Source organism: Dipodomys ordii, unplaced genomic scaffold, assembly GCF_000151885.1.
Source record: "Dipodomys ordii isolate 6190 unplaced genomic scaffold, Dord_2.0 Scaffold10, whole genome shotgun sequence".
In the NCBI taxonomy this organism is placed as follows: Eukaryota; Metazoa; Chordata; class Mammalia; order Rodentia; family Heteromyidae; genus Dipodomys; species Dipodomys ordii.
Window position 1 is genome coordinate 15,694,239 of NW_012267226.1, and position 19,783 is coordinate 15,714,021.

Here is a 19,783-nt window from a genome sequence, read left to right on the forward strand (position 1 = left end):
CAGCAGTTAGTCCATTTGAACTGAAATATTAAAAAAACCAAAGGTTAGATTGGCAAGTTGAAGCCATATTATAAAGAACTCTGTTAAGTAAGGAGTTTACAATTCAGGAAACAACAATGAACTAGTGAAAGCCATTATAAGCAGAAACATGATAGAATTCTATCTCTTTTTTAACCTAATCTGTTAGCATTGGAAAGGATGGGATGAATCAAGAAGAGGTTTGGAGACAGCAGCAAGAGATTATTATAGTAATTGAAACATGAATTGCTGAATACTTAAGCCAATGTGGTATAAGTAGAAGCAGAGAGAACGGCAAGTAAGTATAAGGGCCATTTTCGCAGTTAGACCCAGAAGGGACTTAGTAGTTTGGAGATGTAGCTCCATGGAGTAATTAAAACAGCAGATTCTGCCATTTCCTATTGTGTGACATTAGGAAACCTTGAGATTTCTGTTTACCTCAGTTTCCCAGGCATAAAATACAGGTGATAAGATTGTGATAATAAAATTGGTTAATATTTGTGGTATAATACAGTGGCTGGTATGTAGTCAATGTTGTTTTGATTTGTTTGTTGTCACTGGGGTTTGAACTCAGGGCTTTTATTTTTTTCGTCAGTCATGGGGCTTGAACTCTGGGCCTGGGCACTGTCCCTCAGTCCCTCAGCTCTTCAGCTCAAAGCAAGTACTCTACCACTTGAGTCACAGCACCACTTTCAGTTTTCTGGTAATTTTTTGAAGATGAGTCTCATGGACTTTCCTGCCCAGGCTGCCTCAGATCTCAGCCTCCTGATTAGTTAGGATTACAGGCGTGAGCCACTGGCACTAGCTTGAACTCAGGGCTTTGAATCTACAAGACAGGTGCTCTACTACCCAAGCCAAGTCCCCACAGAAGTGTTCAAATAAATAAAGTAAGCGTAAATAAACAAATGCCGGGGATGGCTGTTTCTGGGGCCAGGGCCTGAGGACACAGGGATAGCATTAGCTCAGTTGCCAGGAAGGCATGTAGACTTGGATCCCAGGAAAGCGCCTGGGGCACCAGGGGTCTGGGGAGTCATCTGTGTCTAGGCTGAGAAAAGTGCTTTGTTCCTTTGCTCTCTTGGCAGTCTCATCCATTTCAGTGAGCAGTTCTCTGTGAAAGTGAAGTTAAGGACAGAAGAATCTTTACTTTGTATTTCTTTGACACATTTTACATCAGCTTCTACAGACCATGCAAAGGAAAACAGCCAAGTGAGGGTGGCTCATATATAATCCTAGGGACACAGGCGCTGCTTTTTAAGGCAGAAAGAGTGGACGAGAAATCCTAAACTGGGTAGTAATAGTGAGATGGAGCACACAGTGCCTCTTCCACCAGTGTGTGCAGCCAGATGAGAGGGTCAGAAGCTGGGATGCCCCAGTGCAGTAGCAGGCTTTCCCTGCCAAGTTTCCTCATTCTTAACTTTATACAAGTGAGGGAGTGGTAAGGGTTACATAAACAATCACTCCTGAGCACATGCTCCTGTTATTGTACACGCTATCCTTTCCTATCTAGACTTCAAGCAAATTCCTTTAGATATCTCAGATTATATTTAATTTGGCTTGGTATTCCGATGTATAACACGGCTACTTCTGTTTGCTAGCTTGGTTTTTTTATTATCACACATACCATAAGTTCTTTTTACTTTATGCATTGACCTATTTACTCTGACTTCACCTGTGACCTTCTCTCAGGGAGTCATTAAAACAGATTTTAAAACAAATTTCTCAGATTTTTGTGGATATAAATAATGCGTTGTTTTAGTATAGCCTACTTGTTTTAATTTTTTAATGTTCTAATTGTTAAAAAGATAGTGCAGATCTCTTGTTACTTGTTACATGATTAGAAACTGAGGAAACAGCATAATTCAGTGCCAGGGTCACATGAACTATGGAATGAAAACAGACCTTAAGTTCCACACAGAGATGAATGGCTTTGAAATGGAAATAGTATTGCCTACTTAGAAAGATCGCTACTGAACAAGTTAACCTGTAGGAGCAGTTGAGTTCAGCAAACAGGGCATTTGTCTACCGGAAACAGTCTCTGCCCCAGTGATCAAGTATCCATTATATTACATAGAAGACAGTGAGATTCCCATCCCACATAGGTGTAAAGTAGTTTTGTTTGCTGTGTGCCATGACATTGGCATCACACCTACTGACCTGAAGCAGCCATTTAGAAAACATCGCACCTTTTTCTCATCAGCTCTAACCACTACTCTTAATGGTCTTCCACCTTCCATTAACAGTCAGCAGACAAGAATAAAGTGTCACCACAGTTCTCTTGATTAAAGATTGCCCTCCACATCTGTAAGACAACCCATTATATTCGTTTTCTCAGGCTGGCATAACAAAATGCCGGGCTGGTTGACTGAAAATCAGATTCTTTTTTCCTAATCTGGAGGCCAGAAATGCACAGTCAGGTTCCGTCAGGGCCGATTTGTGCAGAAGGTCTTTCCTGACTGGTAGGGGCTCCCTTCTCACTGCGCCTCACAAAGCCTTTCCACTGTCAGTTGTGAAGAGGTCTCTGGCATCTGTTCTTCTTCTTCTTCTATGAATAGCAGCCAGGCCTGGTGATACACATCTGTAGTCCCAACACTTAGGAGAGTGAAACGAGGGGGGGGGGTCATGAATTGAAGGCCAGCCTAGGCTACATAGTGAAATCAAGACCAGTCTCAACTATATTTTAAAACTCAGTCTCACCTTCTTGGATCAGGGCCCTACCAGTTATGACCTAATTTAACCTTAATAATCTTCTTAAAGGTCCTTTCTCCAAGTACCTTGCCATTGAGGGTTAATCTTCAACTTAGAAATTTTGGGAAAATATAAGTCAGCCCCTAACACCAAATTCCTATAGAACAATAACAATTTTCCCATAAGAAAGAAAATTATGTTCTGGAAAACAAAATCAGAAGCAGAGATTCAGACCAATAAACAGGGTTTGAAAAGTGAGCCAGTGACTCTCACCTCAGGAGACTGAGGTCTCAAAGAGCTCAGTTCAAAAGCAGCCTGGACAGAAAAGTCCAAGAAACTCTTCTATTTCTGACTAACCAAAATTCAGAAGTGGAGCTATGGCTCAAGTTGTAGAATGCTAGTCTTAAGCAAAAAGAGCACAAGGGTCTCTCTGATATGCAGATGTTAAATTCAAAACACAACGAGATCCAACAAAGCAAACAGGACTCAAGAAACAAAGGACCTCTTCTTAATTTGTCATGTTGTTTTTAGATGACTCTATGTTCTTAACCACACACATGGTATATCCATGTGCACGTATGAAGGAAGCTGGGAGGAGGGCACAGAATCAGAGGGAAACAGGTGATAAAATATGCAGAGGGGCCGGGCGCTGGTGGCTCACGCCTGTAATCCTAGCTACTCAGGAGGCTGAGATCTGAGGATCGCGGTTCAAAGCCAACCCGGGCAGGAGAGACCGTGAGACTCCTATCTCCAATAAAACCACCAGAAAACCGGAAGTGGCGCTATAGCTCAAATGGTAGAGCGCTTGCCTTGAGCTGAAGAGCTGAGGGACAGCGCCCAGGCCCAGAGTTCGAGCCCCACGACCGACAAAAAAAAAAAAAAATATGCAGAGGGGCCCATCAGCTGCCCTGGACATTGAAGAAAGTGAACAAAGCAACTCAAGGGCAGTGATAGGAGGGAGGAAATGAGAGAGGAAGAGGGAACAGCTTACACCAAGCAAAAGGAAAGGTACATATCACCCTATTTGGAAAAAATAGTTGTATTGTCAAAGTTTGTAGAGTTCTCAAGCTTTATAAACTATGATAATGACCAATTCACCCTGTGAAGGTTAACATGTGTTTGTGACTTTAGCTAAGTATCACTATCCCACGATACTGTGAAATTCATGTAATCACTTAACTTCATTAAAGAAACAAAACAAAAAAAAAAAAAGCTCAAGGACAGCGCCCAGGCTCAGCACAGGGGGAAAAAAAAAAAAAGGAGCGTATTTGTTTGGGCATGGCCCAGTAATGACCACTAGGATATTCATCAACCATCCGTTTGTCATAGAAACACTCTCTCATCATCCGTGTGGTAGGTACCAAGCATGCTACTCTTTATATCTCCCTTGTTCCAGAAAGACTTCTTTTACTCCCAAGTAACTGCTTTTCTTCATCTTTGTGGACATCCTTGCCCAGAAAGGGTGAGGAGTAGGGTGAGGAGTGTGCTTAGTTAAGTACACCTGGACTGTCATTAGTTACCAGGTCTTGGAGCGCCAATGCTGAGCTCCTGCACACTCAACTTTTTTCTTTATACCTTTCCTAGTCATTGATTTAAGGGAAGAGACAAGGAGTGTTTGTTGAACTGGTAGTTACAAAGACTGGTTTTCTTTTTGCTTCCATGCAAGTTATACCTCTTATCAAGGGAGGGGACCCAAACTCTGTCCAGACTATTTAAGTACAGTCTTACTGAGACTGATACTCTACCTAACACATACTGACGCAGGTCTTTCCTGGAGTGTCCCAAGTGCTTATCCTTTCATGGTCCCAGGAACAATTTGCTTCCGAGAACTTTGTGTATTATAGGGGAAGTATTCCTCTTCACGTACTCTGTTCTTGCTGTATTTGCAGGCACAAACTGTGGGGCTCCCGGTGGCCATGCACTCACCGAATGTGAGACTGCTGCGGTCTACCCCCCTCCCTCAGGCATCCAACGTGGAGGCCTTTTCGTTTCCAGCATCTGGCTGTCAAGCGGAAGCTGCGTTTATGGAGGAGGAATGTGTCGACACTCCAAAGGTACAGTGAGAATGTTGGAGAGATCCCGTGTTTGCTGTGTGGCTTGGATGAACTCTTGGCTCAGTCAGGAATGTTGGTTTGGGGCTTTTTGTTGTTAGTTTGGGGTTTTGGAGAATTCGTAAGTGTCCAGAGCTAACGCCTCACCAGTGTTTAATTATTATGACTGTAACATAATGTGACTTGACAGACCTCTTAGTAACTTCTCAAGATGCCTCTTCTTTCTCCTTTCGGTTTTGTCTTTAATCATAATTTTGAAAACAAGTTGTTTTTTTTTTGGTCCGGTCATGGGGCCTGAGCTCTGGGCCTGGGCACTGTCCCTTAGCTCTTCAGCTCAAGGCTAGCACTCTACCACTTGAGCCACAGCACCACTTCCGGCTTTTTTCTTTTTGCTTATGTGGTGCTGAGGAATCGAACCCAGGGCCTCAAGCATGCAAGGCAAGCACTCTACCACTGAGCCACCTTCCCAGCCCTGAAAACAAATTTTCTATTGTGCTGAATTGAGTGTTCTGTTAATACTGCCTCTCTTCTATTTGAGGATATTCTAGACAAAATTGGTAGACTTTCTTTTTGATCTGCTGAGCATCTTTGGTGGTTGCTTTGGACATTATTAAAGAATTCAGTTTGTATTTGGTATACATCAGTTGGCTTTTTTTTTTTTTTTTTTGGTCATGGGGCTTGAACTCTGGGCTTGGGTGCTGTCCCTGCGCTCTTCAGCTCAAGGGAGTGCTCTACCTCTTGAACCACAGCACCACTTCCAGTTTTCTAGAGATAAGAGTCTCCCAGAGCCAGGCACCAGTGGCTCATGCCTGTAATCCTAGCTACACAGGAGGCTGAGATCTGAGGATCACGGTTCAAAGCCAGCTGGGCAGGAAAGTCCATGAGACTCTTATTTCAGTAAACCACTAGAAAACCGGAAGTGGCGCTGTGGCTCAAATGATAGAGCACTTGCCTTGAGCTGAAGAGCTGAGGGACAGCACCCAGGCCCAGAGTTCAAGCCCACGACTGACAACAACAACAACAAAAGAACCTCACAGACTTTCCTGCTCGGGCTGGATTTGAACCATGGGCCTCAGATCTCAGCCTCCTGAGTAGCTAGGATTTCAGGTGTGAGCCACAGGCGCCCGGCTTGTTAGTTGGCTTTTAATATATAAAAGGGACAGTTTCATACAATGGGTGTTTATTTTGCTTCTAATAGGTGTTATATATATTTAGCATCATATGATACTAAAGAATCATATTCATAGCTGGGTGCCAGTGACTCACACCTGTAATCCTAGTTACTCAGGCTGAGATCTGAGAATCACAGTTCAAAGCCAGCCTAGACAGGAAAGTCCATGAGATTTTCAAACACCACTAAACTGGAAGAGGCACTGTGGCTCAAGTAGTAGAGCACTAGCTGTGAGCAGAAGCAGCTCAGGGAAAGTACCCAGGCCCTGAGTTCAAATCCCAGGACCAGCGAAAGAAAAAGAATCATATTCATATTAATGATAACAGAGTGTGATAAAAAGAATGTGGGTCTTTGAGTATCTTCAAATTGCTTTTAACTAAACCATGTGAACTTGGGCAAGGAGACTAACCTTTGAACCTGTTTTTTCTCTGTGTAAACTGAGAATGTCAACTTAATAAGTTTATTGTGAGGATTGAGATAATTGAGATAATGTGTGTATGTGATGTTTGGGGCAGATTTTAGTGCTCAATAATTATGAGTTTCCTGTCCAGCCTCTTTGGTAATTAAAAAAAAAAAGTCATATATGAACTCTGCCTCAGTCTGCTGGACTGCCATCACACAGAAGGAACTAGAGACAATGCTGAGTCCGCCAAGCGCCAGAGAAGCTGACAAAAAATAAAATATATGATTGGTCCTGTAGAGAGGTAATAAATCAAAATGAGACTAGAAGGAAGCAGGAAGGTGAGTGTGAGTGTTTGGTTGGTGCCATTTGGGGTTAGCTTGAAGAGCAGGGAAAGAAGAGGATGAGAATGCAGGTGAATGCAAAGTAGGATGGCGCATCTCCAGGGGAAGGAAGAGCTTAAGCAAAAGCAAACTTTGGGAAACTTCTGGTCATCTAAATCAGTATAGCTCTTAGTTTTTCTGAGGAAAAGAACATACGGAGAAGGGACGATGCATGGATGAGTATTTCCTCTGGAAATGGCAAACCAGGCAATGCGGACGTTTCTAAAGCAGGCACTGTCAGTGTTGGGGAGTGTCTCAGGGTCAAGTGTCACAGTTAAAGAAGTGACCCGGGGCAGGGCTACATACTGTGCCTCCTGGGCTTCAGAAAACGCGCTTTGATTGTCACTTCACACTGGCTGGAAGACGGGAGGCCAAGCCCATGTGTGTCAGAAGGGAGACCATGTAGGCCTGCACTAGGACAGTGGTCCTGAAAGGAGGGGGCAACACGGATAGAAAGGAGAGGTCTCCAGGGATAGAGAGAAGTCCACGCCCACACGAGATGTTGAGCCTAGATGATAGGTGCCATTTCAGAAACCGGAACCTCTGGAGGTTAAGCAGCGATCAAAGGTAAATGGTGAGTTTAACCAGAATCCAGCCAATGTGGCCACTGCAGCAAGGGCTACACCGCAGTACTGAACTCTGGTGCCCAGGGCCCTGAGGACAAGTGCCTCTCTGTGGGGCAGTGTTTATTCCTCCTGCAGTTGCCTAGCATATGAAATAACCTTATAAACCACTGTTACCGTCCAATTCTGAAATGTAGACATCAATTAGGGCAGCATAATTCATTTTGAAGATCTAATTCTCCCGACAAAATTAAAATGCAGTCTGCTAAAATCTTGTCTGTGAGGGCATCAGGCCCGAAACACAGATTGGGTACTGTCTGCAGTAATATATAGGGCAAGCTATTTTTAAAGCTTGTGATTGTTACAGTAACTAGGAAACAGACAGGAAATGAATGATTTTGCGAAAGATATAGACAGAAGCTAGCTAGTGTATTTGCATTTGTAGAAAGAAGGGTGCCACACTGGAAGTAGCCACCCATATTGGCAGGGCCACCCTGACACCCAGCCAGGCCAGAAACATTCACCAGTCTTATTGTGGGTCGTTTCATTTATGTCTGCAAACATGCTGTCTCTCTTCTGTCCCTCCCACCCCTCTCTTTGAGGCCAGTAGATAAACGCACACACATAAAACCTTTAATAGAAATACAGTTCTGTTGTTCACACTGTCTCATAAACACTCACCACAACACCCTTTTGTTTTCCATAAGATTCTTTGTAACTGCATGTATTGCTAATTACACTTCTGCTCTCAATTAGAGACAAGGATGTTATACCCCAAAGAGAGTTCACCTTTTTCCCTCCCAGAACTCTTCAGTGCTGAAGTGGTCGGCAAAGGCCATTAGGAAGTTGGAGTTGAGACTTGGATTTGATTTCCTGTAAAAACAAACAACAGCAAAACCTGTCTAAGAGAGTTGCCCGTACGATTTTGAATCTTCTTTATGGGAAGTTACGTCACGATCATTTTTCCCAGCGCTGTTCTTAACAAACTCACTAGACTAGCCAGTTAGGGAGCCTAGAAGTATGAATCTTAAGTTCTCAGCCATGCTTTCCGGCAAGGAAACTATTTAGCATAGTCAAAAGGGAAAAGTTCTCCGGGAAAGGTCCAAGGAGAGGATGACAGTTGTTGGCCAGATCTCAGGTTTCTGTTTTCTGTTCCAAGGGAAGACTGGAAGGTTGGGAAGAAGGTATCTGCGCTCTCCCTTTGAAGCAACTGCCCATGCATCAGCCCCCTAAACAAGGAGTGGCTGTGGCTGCAGAGCAGATCTGGGGGATGAGCAGTCCCTCCCCTGAGCAAACAAAGCTGAGTCTCCAGCTCTCCCTGTCCAGACCCAGCCTCACAGAGCCTCAGATGGTTTGTGTAAGAGGAAAATTTCCTGTGTCTGGCACCGGGCTCCCATATACAAGAGCTCCAGCCTCCAAAGGAAAGCCGGCTCTACCCAGCGTGCTCCAGGCAGAGCAGCTCTGCTGGCTGCTCCTGAGCAGCCATTCACAGGAGACCAGGGATTGATTTCCACTAGGGAATAGTTAAGGTAATGAGGTAAATAATTGCCTCCTCTGTGGGGTTTTTACCAGCTAGAAGAACTGGAAACCACAACTCCCTTTTGTGTGCCTTTTAGCCGACCATTAGGTGGTTTGCTTGGCAACTGTGCAGGGAGGCGGAAGGCTCACCCCAGGCTGAGCTGAGCTCTCCCTGCGGGGTGAACAGTCAATACTGTGTGAGCTGCTGGAGGGAGAGAATTCTGTGCGCTGGGGCTTATTAACCTCTGCTGGAATTTGGGGCCTGTGAGTCATTTGTTATTCTATAATGGAAGCCTTTGGCTGCTTGCCATTTAATTTTTTTTTTTCAATTCTTTTTGTGGTATCTGTCTTCAAAGAATTCTTACTTTCCATTCCTTGGGCACATAGAACCTATTAAAGACTAAACTGAATGGGCAGGTACTTAAGTCATAAACTGAAAAGTATCTCTGGAACCTTCTAGTGTGTTTTGCGGTTGAAAATTAGAAGAATGTTGGTGACTACTCTTTTCTTTTAGCTACAAGCCATGCATTAAAAAAAAATCTGTAGCAAGCTTCTAGCACGCGTGGGTCTGCCATGGCCCTGTTCACGCCTACAGAGCTCACCAGAACAGTCTCGAAACCGTTTGAGGCCTTCTCCTGCTCCATCAGAGCAAGATTATAGAAATTTCAGACAATCGCTTGCCTTAAAAGAAAAAAAAGAAATTTTTTCATCTTCCCTTATTAAAAAAAAAAAGAAAGAGCCTGGTAGGCCTCAAGCTAAAATACTCCTATTCATTTGGAACTCCATTTAAAAAAAAAAAGTGTTTATTGTAATAGGATGACTCAGAGTAACCTGATGGCAGTGCCAGTTTGGGTCATAATGGGCTTCTGTCTCTAGTGTTTCAATTGACCGCCCTTCATTTTTAATCAGTGTATTGTCATTTGAAATTTGTACGGTCACTTTAGTCTTTGGCTTAATTTCTGGTTTGCCACAAGTCTTGGCACCTTTCCCTTTGGGGTTTTTCTGAGGACTCCTCAGAGCCCCACTAACAGTTTGCTCACCGTGTGGCACGTAGGTAAATGGCTGTCTGCTTGACCCTGTGCCTCCTGTCCTGGTGAGGAAGGGATGCCAGTCACTGCCCAGCAACATGATGGAGACCTCCATAGATGAAGGCCTGGAGACTGAAGGAGAGGCCGAGGAAGACCCCAGTCATGCCTTTGAAGCTTTCCAGGCCACGCGCAGTGGCCAGCGACGGCACACGCTGTCAGAAGTGACCAACCCACTGGTTGTGATGCCTGGGCCAGGTACGATGTCCAGGAAGCACCAGGCTAAGTCTTCACTGTGTCCATTCATCTTCCAGGCACCAAGTATAGCAATAGAAGTAGTCATGATACCAGCCTAGCCCTGGGATGTAGTCCCATTGCTTCACAGAGCCCATGTAGCAGGCTGTGCAAATCAGGCCTCTGCCCCAACAGCTAACCAAGATGAAAGTGAAATGCTTGAGTTGGCTGTCTCTCCTTGGGGCTCATCAGATGAGCTTGGCTTCCTCAGTCTCTGGCTTCTTTGGACAGCTGAGATCTTATAGGCACAGATTCTGGAGAGCTTTCCCCCAGTAAATTTGAAGGCATTTAAATTGGCCTATAAAAAAGGTTCTGAAAAGATGGAATTGGTTTGTTTGCAGTGCTAGGGATTGAACTGAGGGCCTGTGCATACTAAGCAAGCACTCTGCTGCTGAGCTACACCCTCACAGCAACAGCCCTGAGATTTTTGTTTCTCACTGTTTGCTTTGTGATGCTAGTCTCAAACTCCTACCTCAGCATCCTGAGTAAATGAAGGACACCACTGCTTTCCAGACTAAAACTCATCACAATTTTTATCCTGAATTCAAAAGTGTTGTTGCTGTTGGTTATATCTATTCTGTTTTCTCTTAAAGGGAAGCTTTTCTCCATGAGTGACAACCCCTCCCTTGACAGTGTGGACTCCGAATATGACATGGGGTGTGCTCAGAGAGACCTTAACTTTCTGGAAGACAACCCTTCTCTGAAGGACATCATGTTAGCCAATCAGCCCTCACCCCGTATGACGTCTCCTTTCGTCAGCCTGCGACCTACCAACCCAGCCATGCAGGCTCTGAGCTCCCAGAAACGTGAAGCGCACAACAGGTCCCCTGTGAGCTTCAGAGAGGGCCGCAGGGCATCAGACACCTCCCTCACGCAAGGCGAGTGCGGCGCCTCTCACGTTCCCAGCTCAGTCTGAGCAGTGGAGGGCTGTTGCCACGGGGCTGTGAACCGTGTGCACTGAGAGGCCTTGCGTTTTACCAAAACTTGTTCTTTGTACTTTATTTTAGGAATTGTAGCCTTTAGACAACATCTTCAGAATCTGGCAAGAACCAAAGGAATCCTGGAGTTAAACAAAGTGCAGTTGCTGTATGAACAAATGGGGTCTGACGCTGGTCCGAGGCTGGCACCAGCTGCTTCTCAGCTTCAGGACCTTGCAAGTTGCCCTCCGGTGAGTGCCCAGGCTCTTCCCACCACAGCTCTGAGGCTGTTGGACCTGTTTGACTTTCCTGGCTGCTGCACTGGCCCAGCAGGCACCTAGGAGACCTAGGGCAGACTGCACATGACCTACTCACATATGATCATGTATGAGCACACAGGATCACATAGGATTCTACCACCACCCAGACACAAGAGGAGTCATATCACCCACAAAAGACACTTGCCACTGCTTTTGGTGTAAAATCACTTTATCAAATATTACAGATTATTTGTGAAATAATCAATGCAACTATTCACCCAATAAATGTAATTTCCAGCCTGTTAGCAGTATATCCGTAATGTCATAGATGAGGCCAACAGGAAGCACAGACTAGGTCACAGTGGACCATGGGTAATGTAGATGGAAGGTCTCTGCAAGAAGCATCCTTCAAAGCTTTGCCTGCGCAGAAGCTTGGAGGATTAATGTCCCACAGAGGTGACCTTCCTCTTGGTTATTTGGCAGTATGCTTAAATAAAGAGTTGAAACTTCTCTCTGCATGACAAACTGAAATTTTCTACCATCTTGCTTCTCAGGAGGAAGTTTCTCAGCAGCAGGAAAGTGTCTCCACTCTCCCTGCCGGCGTGCATCCTCAGCTTTCCCCACGGCAAAGCCTGGAAAGCCAGTATCTTCAGCATCGACTCCAGGTGGGAGCCTTCCTCTTGCCGTTCACCCAGATCCTTCCTTCGAGCAAAGCACAAACCTGTTTGGCTGGTGTCTACTTAAGATAGCTACTTTATTCCATATAGGCTGCTAGTCTGACTGCACTTGCAGTCTCAAAAATCATGTTCAGACTTAGCTTTCTGCTAAGTGTGTGGCTGGGTTCTTAGCCTCTCAGAAGGAGGGGAAGGGTCTGCTGCCGAGTAATGGGAAAAGGAGACTTGGCTTCTTAGTTTCTAATTTGATCTCCTTAGTGAATGGTAAATAAAAGGGAAATCTCAAGTCGGCAAAATGTGAGCATGGGATGTCTACAATGGTTGGTGAAAATCTTAAATGATGAAATATCGGTGGCGTCCAGAATGAATTGTTCATTCGGCACATGGCGAGGCTATCAAGATTTCCGTCTACGTTTCTCACTGTTCTCCACAAACCTCGAAATCCCAGAGGACTCTCAAAAACGGAACCCAAGTGTGTCCTATCTGAGGACACTCTGGCCTGCTGACCCCTGCGTTCTGGGCTCTCGGGGAGCACAGAGGTCAGTCCCCTCGCCCTGTGTGGATGTGGAGGCCACACCTAGATTCACCCTTCAAGCAGGAGCAGTCTGACAACTACATCCAGGTGACAGCATATGCTCATGCTTATCATGTCTTTGTGCTCTTCCAGAAGCCCAGTCTTCTGTCAAAGGCCCAGAACACCTGTCAGCTTTATTGTAAAGAGCCACCACGGAGCCTAGAACAGCAGCTGCAGGAGCACAGGTGAGCGGCTCCTTGGCCAGCAGTCACTTTCATGACTGCCTGAAGCATGCTGGCTGTGCGGTGCTTTTCCATGCGTGATTGCCTCGACTAGAACCTGGGCTTCGATGCGCGTACCAGGCTTTCCCAGCGTCATTGCTGAGGCCCTGCCAGCATTCCCGGAGTCTGGCCCTTTCAGACAGCAGCAGTCCCCAAGTACATTGGGTTTTCTTTCTCTCCTAGCATTTCCCCTCTGGGGTGTGACTAGACCCTAAGCTTTCAGAATCCATGGCCTAAAGCACCTCATGCAGGTCACACTGAGGCCTGTTTTACTGCTGTGTAAGCCTGCTGGCCTTGCTGGTAGAAGCAGCTTGGCCAAGATAGAATTACTCTGCTCCATCAGCCTACAGTCACCCACAGAGGCCAAGGGTTATGTACCTCCCCTCGGGCCAGTCAGGATGAGAAACCAGCCTCCACAGCAGGAAGATAACAAATTAGTCTCTTAAGAGAAAATACGTTGTAACTATGTATGAAGGTGGCACAAGCAGTTTCAATGAAAGCAGTTGTTCCACAGAGCACAGGGAGATACATAAAGAAAGCAACACAAAAGGCTAGTCTATTTAAACTATATACATGTTGGGCTGGGAATGTGGCTTAGTGAGTGGTAGATGCTGGCCTAGCATGCATGAAGCCCTGGGTTCCATTCCTCAGTACCACATACGCAGGGCGCTGTGGCTCAAGTGGTAGAGTGCTAGCCTTGAGCAAAAGGAGCTCAGGGACAGTGCCCAGGCCCTGAATTCAAGGCCCAAGACAGATAAAACAAATAACAACCACCCCCCAAAAATCATACACACACACAAACACACACACATTCATGTCTGAAAAAAACCAAACAAACGCATTCATGCTCACTTAGCACTGGGAGAAGGGGGGAAGTTAGTCAGAATTAAGGGCAGAAGAGGAGCTTACATTTCAGAAACATATCATGGGGATTTCCTAGCCATACTTTTTCTCCTTGCATGGGAGAGAGAAGTGGAAGATTGTCCATCTGCCCAGAGGCCAGCAAGCTGGCCTGGGCTACAACAGTAAGACCATGTCTCAAAGAAGTGGGTTCTGAAGCTAGTGCCTGCTAGTGAATTGACTCTGGAATGGCCTTTCCTTAGACGATTTCACATGCTTTCCTTTGGTGTTGCCAATTTAGGCTCCAACAGAAGCGGCTTTTCCTGCAGAAGCAGTCTCAGCTGCAGGCGTATTTTAACCAGATGCAGATAGCGGAGAGCTCCTACCCCCCGCCGAGTCAGCCCCTTCCCCACCAGGAGACTCCGGCACCGCCCCAGCAGCCCCCGCCGTTCAGCCTGAGCCAGCCCTTGAGCCCTGTCCTGGAGCCTTCTTCTGAGCAGATGCAGTACAGCCCTTTTCTCAGCCAGTACCAGGAGATGCAGCTGCAGCCCCTGCCCTCAGCGCCTGGCCCCCGGGCTCTCCCTCCATTGCCCACACAGCTGCAGCAGCCGCAGCAGCCTCCACTCCCGCCGCCTCCGCCGCCTCCACAGCAGCCAGGAGCTGCCCCAGCCCCCTTACAGTTCTCCTATCAGACTTGCGAGCTGCCAAGTGCCACTTCCTCGGCGCCAGACTATCCCACTCCCTGTCAGTATCCTGTGGACGGAGCCCAGCAGAGCGGCCTCTCGGGCCCAGACTGCCCCAGGAGCTCAGGACTGCAGGATGCCCCCTCCAGCTACGACCCGCTGGCCCTCTCTGACCTACCTGGACTTTTTGATTGTGAGATGCTAGATGCTGTGGATCCACAACACAATGGGTATGTCTTGGTGAATTAACCTAAGCACAGGAAGTAAGGTGGATCTAGTGCAAGCAGACTGTGTACTTCTGTTTTTATTCCATCCTTTTAAATCTAAAGCTTATTTTCTTGCCCTTTTCCTAATGGGGAAAAAAATCAAGTCACCCAACTGCAATCAGAAGGCGTGGCGAGGGTGGATGTGCTTCCTCCTGGCTCTGTCCCACCACAAAGTCTTCTGTGGCAAATGCTGGAACAGAGTCACAGGCTGAAGCACATGCCCTTAAGTAAAGCAGAACAAACTCTCGAGAGGCACCAACACGTTTAAGTCAACATTCAGACATAGATTGGATGCAGAATTACATCAGTTCCTTATCAAAGGAAACCTGGTGAAAGCAGAAAAAATGTGTGTTGCATAAATATACATAGGGCAAAACAAGAAGGCAATGGAATTCGCTGAACGAGCAACAACATATTGCTTCGAGGCCAATCAAGGATACGTGTATCTGATGCACGGGCAGTAAAGTTAACGTTTTATTGTTGAATGATGAGTTCTTAGGTGAGGATGCAGTTATCATCCCCAAGACCATGGAAAAACTTCAGAGCCTGAGCTCTTGTTTCAGGGGTCGCTAAATTAACAGCTGACCTCAGAAATCTGACATAGTGTCCATCTGGGAGTACAGCTCTTCAGAAATGGCCTGGATTATAATCACCAGATCCTCGCCCATAGGACAGGAGGCTCACCGCAGTGGAGGCTAGGGGCGGGGTGGGGAGAGGGAACCAGGGGCTCCAGCCTTGGACCAGGAAGCCAGCTCTTCCTGTGCCAGCTCTGTGGAGACTCAGGCCTTCTGTCTCTTCTCCAATGTAGAAACTCCTTTGACTTTACAACTTACGTTGCTAGGAGTTTATTGGGTGTTGTATATTTGGACAGTTTCATACAAGCAGGAAAAGCCAGAAGTGGCGCTGTGGCTCAAGTGGTAGAGCGCTAGCCTTGAGCTGAAGAGCTGAGGGACAGCGCCCAAGCCCAGAGTTCAGGCCTTGCCACGACTGACTCAAAAAAAAAAAAAACAGAAGAAGAAGAAAAATCAGGTTTGCTATTTCTGTCAGTGCTAAATCCAAAGAAGTCACATCTTAAGTTTCTTTTCCACTCTGTAGGAATCAGAATTCTGATTACACTATGTAGGAATTAGTTGTTTTTTGTTTTGTTTTGTTTCGGGCCATCCGTGGGGCTAGAACTCTGGGCCTGGGCGCTGTCCCTCAGCTCTTCAGCTTGAGGCCAGCTTTCTACCACTTGAGCCACAGTGCCACTTCCCGTTCTCGGGTGGTTTATTGGAGATAAGAGTCTCCTGGACTTAACTGCCCAAACTGGCTTTGAACCATGATCCTCAGATCTCAGCCTCCTTAGTAGCTACTAGGATTACAGGCATGAGCCACTGGCACTTGGCAGGAATTCGTTTCTTTAAAGTTTTCACTTATAATGAAATTTTTAAAGTATTAACAGCAAAATTCAAAGAGCTACAGATGTATTAACCATTTAAGCAGATCAATCTGCCACACACTTCGAGAAGAAAAAAAAATGTAACCCTTAATGATTCATTCATCAAAGTAAGTGAAAAATGGATGCTCCAGTTAGTTAGCCATGTACCTAGGCAGAATGGGTAATGTGGCATTTGCACAGTGACATCCAGTGTTACAATTTCAGTATTATTTATAAAAACCTATATTTCTGTCCTTTAGAGTGGCTTGTCCTATCAGCAGATGAATGCGTTTAAAACAAGCATCTTCCTTAAAGCACAAGAAGACAGATACTACACACTGATGCTGCATCTAGAAACACCTTTCAGTTGCCTTTCCTCTTTGTAGTAAGTGTCCAGGCAGGGAGGGGAGCGTGGGAAAAGTCTCCAGAGCGCCACTGTGGCCCCCATTGCAGCCCCTGCCAGTGCTGGTGACTCGAGTGGCCCGGTGGCTGGCCAGACACTGCCGCGCCTCTCGGGGCTCCCCTGGGGCCAGGCTGCTTCACAAAGGCGTTCTGCTTGGAGTCGGGCTCTGGATGGCAACAGGAAAGGGTAGCAGGAGAGACTTGTCAGTTTTGTGATCTCGTAACAAGGAAAATCCAGAAAGAATGAATTGCCTTCCTTTCATGGGTTGCTCATTCCTCCTCGTGCTTCAGACTGATGATTTCGTGAGATTCAGACATCACTTCACTTGAGAGATCATCTCATTGAGATCTTTAATCTTTCTAAGTCTTTGCGGAGTAAGCCAGTTATAAGCCAGGCCTTGATTTGTTTAGACTAAGGAGGAGGCTCTCTGGAATCGCTGCAGAAGTGCCATGATATTGACGAAAGGAAACCGCCTTCCACACCCCCAGTGGGCTGCTCAGCTCAGGACTGCAGGCATGGCACGGCCACCACGGTGCCATCACCACCTGCCCCAGCAGAGCCCAGGAGACCTAGGCAGTTTGACAGAACAGTTACTCAACGCATGAGGGGACATGGAGAGGCTGCCGAAGCTATAGGATGTGGAGAGCAGCCGCGGCCTCTCAGCCAGGCGCGGACCATCACTGAGCGCGAGCGCAGCCCTTCCCTGCCGCAATCCCTCCTGTCGCTCAGTCCAAGCAACATCACTGAGCTCCATCGCCACCTGCACTGCCTGCAGAGCGAGGCTTCGTTTCCTACCTAGTGACCCAGGGAAGGCTTTGGAACACTGACCTGCCCACCAGTCTGTTGGCCAGGGCGGCGTGCACACGCTGATGACAGACAGGTGTGTGCTCACACGGCCGGAGAGCCAGCCGCCACAGAAAACGCTTTGGCGAGACGAACAGTGAGGTAACAATTTCATTCGGCAAAAAGTGCAATAGGTGTGGTACTGTTTTTATTCTGATTGGTTTTTTTTTGTTTGTTTGGGGTGTGTGGGGGGGGGGTGTTTTTGTGTTTGTTTTTCAAGTCCAAGGGTATTACTCTGTGCTCTGGGGGAAATGCAGTCATTGAGCAATTCCCAGCAGGGCGGGCAAGCGCCGGTATTTACATGCAACTGATCTGCGTCCCTGAAAGCCACACAGAGCCCGCCCCGTGCCACCCTGCACAGGGAGGAGCCTGCCATCCGCGCCAACTCCGCACATCCACCCGAGAGGGATCCAGGGCCCCCAGGGGGGCTGGAGCTGTGGCTGCAGGACTGTCCGCTGGTCGTGAGCAAGAGCCCCCTCTTCTGCTCAGACCTCTTCCTCACAGTTCAGCCCCCGGTCCCGCATGCCAGCGGCAGGGAGATGGGGACTGGAGCCCCTCCACTCGGCCTCCTCCTGACCTGCACCCCGCCTGCCCACCCCAACCACCAGGGCTCCCCGCTCCCCATCGCCCAGGTGCGGGTGTCATTATCCCTAAGGCAGGGCAAATTAGAGCCCTCCCACCCCTGGCTCTAGGAACTGAGGAGAAGGGTGTGTTCCCAGAAGAGGAGCACTTGGTGAGGAGCCAGAAACTGCAGGAAAGTGGGAAGCAGCAGCTTCCAGTGGCCTGGCCAGGGGCCCCGGTGTGTGCGCCAGCGGCCTAAGGCAGGTGAGCCGCGCCTGCGCAGGCCTCGCCACGTCACACAGGCCTGGAGCTGGCTGGCCACGCGGCCCTCCATGACAGTAAGATTCGTACCAACAGTGACACGTAATATCCTCCTGTCTCAAAGAAAATTCCCACTCGAGAGAACTTCCTCACATTCCTCCTCGTTAGAGACAGCCGCAGTGTCATTGGCCCCATGAACAGAGCAGGTGTGGAGCCATTGCTGCCCTGGGCTGCACGTGTTCCCCTACACTGAGCCCCCTCCTCGTCGTCAGTCACCCCAGCTGCGCAGTCTCCTGGGGCCTAGGTGTCAAAGGTCAGGACTGAAGAACAGGTAGTCACAGGCGGCACAGGCAGGGTCTTTGAGAATTTGCTTGCTTCTGGAAATTGTTCTTTGGGAGTTCTTTTGGTTTGGGGTGTTTTTTGCAGAAGTTATCTTCTGAGTGGTTTGTGGGATGCAAGAGCAGAATCACCTGCACAGCACGTGCACCTGCACACTCGGCGTCCCGACCTCCCGACAGGCTCCGCGCGCCGCGGGGGAGATGGCGGCAGCGGCCTTCCAGCGCCCTTCGGCCCTGGCGGCTCCGCTCCCCGTCACCTGCAGCCTGGCTGACTCTAGACTCCTAGCCATGCTAGTTGTACCACTATCTCCTCTCCATACCTTATCCAATTCGAACACAGTTGGCAGCTTCACACGCATACTATTACACAGACTGAGAAACGCAGCTGCCCAGACACTTCACGGGTGATCGTTTTCATGGTTTCTGCCCGGAGACTTGACTTGTCCATGAAAAGGAGCAGTAGCTTCTATTCTTACATTAAGCGCCTTCCCCCCAACCTCTGCTCATCCTCACACACTTCGCCGGGAGGTGCTGTCCTTATCGTTCACGGAGGAAAGCTGGGCTCCGCGGGAAGGGGCAGTGACTTAGCCCAGGCCCAGCGCTCGCAGCAGGGAAGTCAGGAAAAGCACCGGGTCGACTGGCTTCCCGCTGTATCTGGCTCAGCACACCTGGCTCTTTCCATAAGCCAACAGCTGTATCCACAAAGCCCCCATTGTGGCCAGGTACTGGGAGAATGACTGCTGTCCACACAGCTGCACCTTCCAACCAGCAGCCGTGGGGCCTGCAGGGAGGGGCACCTCAGGTGACAACGGCGGCTGTCCTGGTGTCCTTGCACTCGAGAAGTTGAGGGAGACACAGACCCTACAAAACCACTTGTCTCCCCACCACCACCCCACCCCCGTCCAATAATCTACAGTTTAGGTTCCCATTGTATGTTTCCTTGTTCCAAGTTGCACAGTGATTTCCTTTAGAGAAGGGCCACGTGGTGCACAGCCACATCATCAAGTCCACAGACCCAACCCCAGGGCAGGCCACTCAGAACCACAGACAGCCTGCATCCTGACGGAGACATAGCAGTGGCTTTGCAGTCAAGTCCCACACAAAGGAGTCTGCGTTAGACACTTTCAGGGTTACAACAAAATATAACATGCTTTGATTGAATACTCTGTCTTTTCAGAGTCAAATTGGGTAGGTAGAGAGAAGCTTTAGGTACATAAGAACTTTCTGGAACAATATGACCCCAGATGGAACAATGCTACCATAGTAGATGCAGTTAGCTGGGACTTGCTGTATGGGGTCTATACATCAGTTCAGGCTTTACTCAGTCAAGGAAACAAGCCACTACCCCAGGTAAAAATTAATTAATTAAAAAATTTGCCTGGCACTGGTGGCTCATGCCTATAGTCCTAGCTACTGA

General features: G+C 47.7%; 1 protein-coding gene across 1 annotated transcript in view; it reads left to right on the forward strand.

The window, feature by feature from the left end:
• The window catches only part of Sik2 (salt-inducible kinase 2), an 86,424-nt gene extending 67,164 nt beyond the window's left edge, over positions 1-19,260 (forward strand). The window contains exons 10-17 of the mRNA XM_013009487.1: positions 4,593-4,757; positions 9,844-10,072; positions 10,702-10,986; positions 11,116-11,276; positions 11,840-11,950; positions 12,627-12,718; positions 13,896-14,507; positions 16,774-19,260. Of these exons, the coding sequence (XP_012864941.1) occupies positions 4,593-4,757; positions 9,844-10,072; positions 10,702-10,986; positions 11,116-11,276; positions 11,840-11,950; positions 12,627-12,718; positions 13,896-14,507; positions 16,774-16,816 (1,698 nt within the window). The 3' untranslated portion in view covers positions 16,817-19,260. The remainder of the gene's footprint in view (positions 1-4,592; positions 4,758-9,843; positions 10,073-10,701; positions 10,987-11,115; positions 11,277-11,839; positions 11,951-12,626; positions 12,719-13,895; positions 14,508-16,773) is intronic.
• Positions 19,261-19,783: the final 523 nt, after the last annotated feature.